At 36.3% G+C, this 8,077-nt stretch overlaps 1 protein-coding gene across 1 annotated transcript; it reads left to right on the forward strand.

The window, feature by feature from the left end:
* The first annotated feature begins 607 nt into the window (after positions 1-607).
* Positions 608-3,005, forward strand: LOC120072634 (protein trichome birefringence-like 35). Its single transcript, XM_039025054.1, has 6 exons — positions 608-809; positions 898-1,177; positions 1,584-1,755; positions 1,937-2,133; positions 2,230-2,382; positions 2,589-3,005. Exons 1-6 carry the CDS (start codon positions 608-610, stop codon positions 2,917-2,919), a joined length of 1,335 nt encoding a protein of 444 aa, XP_038880982.1. The 3' UTR covers positions 2,920-3,005.
* The last annotated feature ends 5,072 nt before the right edge of the window (positions 3,006-8,077 follow it).

Below are 8,077 nucleotides of genomic sequence, written 5' to 3' on the forward strand. Positions count from 1 at the left end.
TTCCATCCATTGGAGATTGCCATTCCAACATAACATTTTGAAATTTAGAAGCTAAATTAAAAAAAAAAATCAAAATTTAAGTACTAAATATGTAATATTTTAAATTTATGGACTAAATAAAAACTAAACCGAAACCAAAAATATATTTTTTAATTAAAAAAGCAATTAAAAGGACTTGGACTTGGAATCCTTTGCCAGGAGCTTCATAAATTCCCATAAATTTGGCAAATAGTATTCGAATGAAGAATTAACGAATTATGGACGTTGAAAACGATTTGACTGAAATAATATGATGTCGTTCAAGACCACGATTGAGAGTTCTTTCTTTTAATCCATTCCGCATAAATCTTTGCCGCTACAGTTGCTAAGAAAAGAACCCCTTTCTCTTCAATTTCCAGTCAACAGGACGAACACTTCAGTGGGGTCAGTGATTTCATTTCTAGGGTCATTTTAGAAAGATCGTGTTATGAAATCTTCCAGCGAGCACTGAATAAGCTCAGATTTGCATTTGTAATCTGATGCCGGCCATTAGATCCTTTTTATTTGAACCTTTTTGAAGTGGGTTTTAGTCAAAACCCTTTTTTATTTCCCCCTTTTCGAATTCACGATGCAGCAGAGATGGAATCGGAGAAAAACCCATTTACATTTACTGGCTTTGCTTTTCGTTTTCTTCATGGTTTTCACAATCCTTCACAACGAACATAGCATTCAACAAATCCATGAAAGCCCAGATCCTGAAAGTCAGCGCCAAGATGCTTCGATTTCATTTGTGAAACCTAATGTTTTAATTACTCGAAATGGAGCTTCTGGTATGTTAAGTCTTCCTCTTTTTCCTTCTATTCTGCTTTAATTTACTTCAATTTGAGAGATGAAGCTGTTTGTTTTTGTGGGTTGTAGAAATTTTGGATAGATTCAGTAAGTGTAATGGAACGAGAGATTATAGTGGCCGGAAAATCTCGTGGTCTGGCCGGAAACCGGAGTCAAGTCGTCGGAAAGTGAGGTCGGAGAGGTGTGATGTGTTTTCAGGCAAGTGGGTTTTCGATAACACTTCGTATCCACTTTACAATGAATCAGAATGTCCATATATGTCGGATCAGTTGGCTTGTCATAAACATGGCAGGATTGATCTGAGATATCAGTACTGGAGATGGCAACCTCATGGCTGCAATTTGAAGAGGTGAATTTCTTCTTCCTTCTCTAGTGGTTGATCTTTATAATTCTCTGGTAAAATTTGATGGATTCTGTTTTTGGTAGCATGAAGTTGAAGGCTGCGAAGTTATGGTTTCATTGTACAGATATAGAAATCTTGAGCTTGAGTCGGTTCTCGTTTGGGAGATCAGTGGTTTCATATTGGCATTAAAACAAAAATTTACCTGAAATGTGCAAAGCTTAGATATTTCTATGTGAAACATGCCAATTCGAGTCATTTGATCTCCCATCCCCACAATTGTGAATTCAAAAACATTTCTGTGTGAAATATTGGAAGCAGACCCTCCTCTGCTTCAATTACAATGTGCTAAAGCTGAAGATAGCTTCTTCTATTGGTAGTTGAATTGATGGATGTCTTTTAACTCTTTCTGTAGATGGAACATTGCTGAAATGTGGGAGAAGTTGAGAGGGAAAAGGTTGATGTTCGTTGGGGATTCGCTGAATCGAGGACAATGGATTTCGATGGTTTGTTTGCTTCAGTCTGTGATTCCAGCCAATAAGAAATCCATGTCGCCAAATGCTCCTCTTACCATTTTTAGAGCTGAGGTAAATAGAAACTTGTTTAGGTTAGTCTTCGTACTATAGGAAAGATTGACATATAACTTGCAAGATCTTTAACATAATGAATGGGAGTCAAGATTGGCTCATATGAGAAGCATTTCCCTTTCATTTGACTGCTCACTGATGTCATAAGATATAATTCTGTGTCATGATTTATAAATTGCAGGAGTACAATGCCACCATAGAGTTTCTCTGGGCACCGCTTCTCGTGGAATCAAATTCAGATGACCCGGTGAATCACCGGTTAGATGAGCGAATAATACGTCCAGATTCAGTTCTTAAGCATTCGTTGGCGTGGGAGCATGCTGATATATTAGTTTTCAATACATATTTGTGGTGGAGACAAGGCCCAGTTAAGCTATTGTCAGTATACCTTATTTTGTGTTCAGTTAAAGTTTCTAATCTGCCTTTAACTCTAATATCGTGCTTATGTCAATAAGCTTAAATGTTTCTCTGTAGATGGAGTGCCGACGAAAATGGAGCTTGTGAAGAATTAGATGGACGCGAAGCTATGGAATTGGTTATGACAACATGGGCAGACTGGGTGGCTTCAAGGGCCATTCCCTTGAAGAAACGAGTTTTTTTCGTCACCATGTCCCCAACGCATCTGTGGTATGTGCCTGAAACCCTGCTAATAAACTTCCATTAACCATAACGCTTAGACTTGGGGGGATCTACGGCCTCATCTCATCATGAAACCTTGGGATTGCATTCTTCATTTCTTATCCATTACTTGCAGAAGCTTTGGTCTGTAAGAATTTTTATCATCTCATCATGAATAATGGGAAAGTAATACTTCTTGCTTCCATGAATCTCAGGAGCCAAGAGTGGGAACCGGAAAGCAAAGGGAACTGCTACAACGAGAAAACACCAATTGAATTGGAAAGCTATTGGGGAAGTGGGTCAGACCAGCCAACAATGCGCATTGTCGAGAAGGTCATCGACAAGTTGAGCTCAGAGGTAACAGTTCTCAACATTACTCAGCTTTCGGAGTATCGAAAAGACGGCCACCCTTCCATTTACCGCAAGTTCTGGGAAGAGCTAAGCCCCCAGCAATTATCAAACCCTGCAAGTTATTCAGATTGTATACATTGGTGTTTACCAGGTGTGCCTGATGTTTGGAATGAACTGCTCTTCCATTTTCTGTGAAATTTTTCTGCCTTGTTTTATAGAACTGGTTATATAATTGTAATTTGTTGCAGTGGAAAATCTCAGGGAAAAGATTACTTGAGATATAGTTGGTGTTTTCCTACTCTCTATTTTATTATTATTTTTTTCTCTTACACAGCCTCACACGAATATGCATATCTTCATTGTTTAGTCACATGAGGTACTAGTGACGACCCCTCTTAAAGATTAAAAGTTTGAAGCTTCACTCACCGGACATTAGTCTTATATTTGAGAAGGGAAAAAAACAGTACAAATCAGAGTATAACAAAAACATAGGGCTGAAAATGTTCATATATGTTAGAGAAACAATCAAACAATCATGAATATATCAAAAAAAAGAAAAAGAAGGAAAAGAAAGATGAGGGTTTTAAACATACTCGAGGAATATCTAGATTTATTTTAGTTTAATAAAATATTTGAAAAAGACAAAGATAGTCTTTGATTATAGGAATTTTTTTATTTGTATTCATAAATCGTTAATTCTATATTCTAATCCCCATTAATATAGAAATTCTTTTAACTTAATTTTTTATACTTTATTTACCTTAAATAATATACCTAAATTTATAATTTTAATATATAGTTATATTAATTACATATAGAATAAAAATAATCACTAATAGTGATTATAAAAAACCTCTAAACATATGAAAGAAAAAAAAATCTAAATATAAAAATATGTCACCAGGCAAATTACTTGGGGTAAAGCCACTCATTTAACTTTGTTTTATATAAAGTTTCTTTCGAGGATATGAGTTATACCCTTGATTACTTGCACTACTCCAAAACATATGACTACATTTTTCAACTGAAATAAAGTATTACTAAAATCGAAAGGCATATCTAAAATAACCATAAAAAGGCATAATGTCAAGCAAATAATTGACATGCACCTCTTTTTTGGCCTATCACAAGGAAAATGAAAACTAACATTAGGAAAAATAGAATACCTTTTAAAAGTATAAATACCATTTTATAAACAATGATCGATTAACAACCCTAACACATTGACATAAAATGCTAACTTTGCCTTTTAGTCCAAACAATGAGCATACACAATAAGTTGCTTTCGTTTACCCTCCTCTTTATGTGATGATTTAAATTCTATGTGTGTGCGAAATTTTAGTGGGGATCGAGGAATGGGCATAAGAAGTTAAATTGGAGGCGATGGAAATAGATGTGAGGAGCTAAGGAGATACTGGGGGATTGGATTTCAGGATTTGAAAATTTTTAATCAAGCTATGTTGGCAAAGTAAAGTTGGTGGTTATGTCGACATCTAGAGATTCTCCTATTTCAGGTCTTTAGTGGTAGGTATATCCGAACTGGTTCTAGTTGGAGTCAACCCTGTCTTATGTGTGGAGAATATTTTATGGGGTTAAGAGCTGTCAATCTATATGGACTTCCCATTATCCACTTGCCACTTGTACCCTTTCTCAAACAACTCTCAAGTTTGAAGTAGCTTTATAGTGGAGGAGGTGAAAGATTTTAATCTCAAATAAAGCTCAACAACTAGTTTTCTTTTCAACAGACTTCATAACAGATTTGTAAACACCGATATATATATAGTTGTCACATTCATTTTGTTTAGTTTTTACATTATGTCTTCTACAAATTCTGTAAGAAAGAAAACTTATTTCTGAAATTAACTTCAATAAAATCATCTTCCCTTCCTGTGGACGTAGGCTTCAAATTGAGCCGAACCACGTACATGCTTTTGTTGCTCTTCTCTTCCTATTTCTCTTCTTCAATTTGCATGCGTGATTTGATTCTTCATTCTCTGTGAATTCAAGCAAGAACACAAGAAAAGGTTGAGAGAGTTAGAGAGAATTTTTGAAACTCTGTTGAAGAGAGAGAGAGAGAAAGTTTTGTTTACCAAATGAATTTTGGTCGGCCTCAAAGAATTCCCATTGATTGTTGATAGTGGAGCTATCCACGTGTTGTCGAGGCAGCTGAGAGGCGTGGCTCACTGAGAGCCTTTCGTTCTACCAACCCTATCTTCTTGGGCTGGTCTCCTCTTTTCGTGGGCCTGAAATTAAAAAAATAATAATTTGGTATCAGAGCAAAAAAGACACATAAAGATTTCAGTTTTTGAACTATCAAGATCACAAGATTCACACAAAATGGTAGTAACAAGGTATGAGGTGGAGAAGTTCAATGGTAAAGAGGATTTTGGTCTTTGGAAGGCAAAAATCAAAGTCATTCTTGATCAGCAAAAGGTTCACAAGGCCCTAATGGATCCATCCACTCTCCCAAACACTATGACAACTAAAGAAAAGGAAGATTGGGAGCTGGCAACCTATGGTACGTTAGTCCTAAATCTTAGTGATAATGTTTTGAGGTAAGTCATTGACCAGGAGACTGCCTATAGGATTTGGCAAAGTTGGAAGACTTATATGCTACTAGAGATCTTCCTAATAAAATGTACCTTAGGGAGAAATTTTTCACCTTTAAATTAGATTCATCAAAGAAAATTTCTGATAATTTAGATGAGTTAAAAAGGTTGTTGAATTTAAGAATCTTGGGGAGAAAATAGGAGATGAGAACGAACCATATGTACTTTTAAATTCCCTACCTGAATCCTATAGGGAAATTTAAAATTCTTTGAAGTATGGAAGAGATAGTATATCTACTGATGCAATAATATCTGCCCTAAGAACTAGGGAACTTGAGTTGCAAGTAGTTAAGAAGGAACAACCGAATGGAGAAGGGCTGTTTGTGAAAAGAAACTTAAAACCAAATCAATCTAAGGACAGAAAGCAGCAGCATACAGAGTAAAACAAGCCAAAACAAAAAATTAAGTGTAAATATTGCAAAAATAAAGGGCATTTAATTAAAGATTGCTTTATCCTAAAAAAGAAAAATCAAGAGAAGGAAAAAGAATCCAAAGACAAGCAGCCTGAAGCCTCAGTAGTAGAAAGCTTCTACATCTACTCTGATGCTTTAGCTTCAACTCTTGACAAAGTCACTTATGTTACCCCCTTGGGAAACATGATTGGGTTTTGGACTCCGGATGCACTTACCATATGATACCTATGAGACCCTAGTTTAATCCTACAAAGAGATTGATGGAGAAATAGTTTACATGGGGAACAACCAAGGCTGTAAAATTGAAGGCATCGGGTCGATTTCTATGAAGCTCAAAGATGAGACTATCAAACTTCTAAAGAATGTAAGACATGTCCTACTTCTTAAGAGAAACCTATTCTCCCTTGGAAGGTTAAATGTAGTAGGGTGTGAATACAGGGGCAAGGGTGGAACTTTTGAGGTCCTAAAAGATTCTAAGGTGGTTCTTGTTGGGGAGAAAGTCAATGACTTGTTTGTAGTCAGAAGTGTTAAAATGATGACAGGGGCAGATGTTGCCACACCAAATGAGATGACGGAAGCTGATGTATGGCATAAAAGGTTGTCTCACATAAGTGCCAAGAGGTTGGAAGCTTTGTCTAAACAGGGAATTCTACCCAAAGGAATTTTAGACAAGCTGACCTTTTGTGAACACTGTGTTTTAGGAAAAGCAACTAGACACAACTTTACCAAAGCACACCATTCAACTAAGACAATTCTAGACTACATCCACTCAGACCTTTGGGGTCCAGCTCAAACTCTTAGCCTAAGTGGTTCAAGATATTTACTTTCTTTTATAGATGACTCTCAAGGAAAAGTTGGGTTTTTTTTTCTTAAATCTAAAGACCAAGTGTTTAATAAATTTAAAGAATGGAAACTCATGATTGAAAAGCAAATTTCTAAGGAAATTAAATACCTAAGAACAGATAATGGGTTAGAGTTTTGTAGTGAAGAGTTTAATAAATTTTGTAAGGAATCCAGCATAACCAGGAATAAGACAGTCAGGCATACACCCCAACAGAATGGGGTAGCTGAGAGACTCAATAGGACCATTATGGAAAAGGTCAGAAGTTTATTCTCAGATGCTATACTCAGTGAAAAATATTGGGCTAAAGCTGCTAGCTATACTGTTTACACCTTAAATAGGTGCCCACATACATCTCTAGACTTTATAACCCCTGAAGACAAATGGACAAAACATCCTCCTAACTTAGATAACCTAAGAGTATTTGGATGTGTTGGTTGTATACATCAAAATTAGGGAAAACTAAAGTCTAGGGCTGTGAAATGTATGTTTTTTGGGTTCACTGAAGGTGTAAAGGGCTTTAAAATGTGGAACTCTGATGAGAAAAGGTTTGTAGTTAGTAGGGATGTTATCTTCAGAGAAAGGGAAATGTTCATGCAAAAAGAGAAGACTACAATTGAGATACCTAAAAGCCCTACAACTAGGATTGAGGTGAAGGCCCCAAAAGACAAATCTACAGATCATGGCTCTCCTAATGACTCAGAAGAAGAAGAGGATATTGCAGAACAACAGGTAGAAACCACTGAAACACAACCTGACTTGAGTCAATACTCTTTAGCAAGGGATAGGCAGAGAAGAGTGATTGTTCCAACAGCTAGGTACACTAAAACAAACTATATGAACCTAGTTTTAAATGCAACCATAGCTCCAAGTGATCAGGAACCAGCTAATTTTGAGGAGGTAGTAAGCTACCCTGATGCTAAGAGTTGGATTGAAGCTATGTGTGAAGAAATGCAATCACTAAGTGTTAATGACACTTGGACTCTAGCTCCTCTTTCTAAAGGATGCAAGGAAATAACATCTAAGTGGATCTACAAACTAAAGAAGGGTACTTCTAAGGATGAAAAGCCAAGGTACAAGGCAAGATTAGTGGCTAAAGGTTTTACACAAAGGGAAGGTATTAACTACTCTAAATTTTTTTCACCAGTAGTTAAGCAAATATCTATCAGACTCTTACTATCCTTGGTTGCTCAATACAATCTTGAACTAGATCGGCTAGATGTTAAAACAACCTTCTTACATGGTTACTTAGATGAGGTCATCTACATGGTTCAGCCTAAAGGTTTTGTGGAAAAGGATAAAGAGGACCTTTACTGTCTTCTAAATAAGTCCATCTATGGTATTAAACAGTCTCCTAGATGCTGGTACAGAAGATTCAATGACTATATTGAAAGTATTGGGTTTAAAAAAAGCACATATGTTATTTGCACCTATGTAAACTCAACCTCCTATAAGAACAAGGTGTACCTACTTCTCTATGTGGATGATAT

The sequence above is a fragment of the Benincasa hispida genome, chromosome 3, assembly GCF_009727055.1.
Source record: "Benincasa hispida cultivar B227 chromosome 3, ASM972705v1, whole genome shotgun sequence".
NCBI classification, from domain to species: Eukaryota; Viridiplantae; Streptophyta; class Magnoliopsida; order Cucurbitales; family Cucurbitaceae; genus Benincasa; species Benincasa hispida.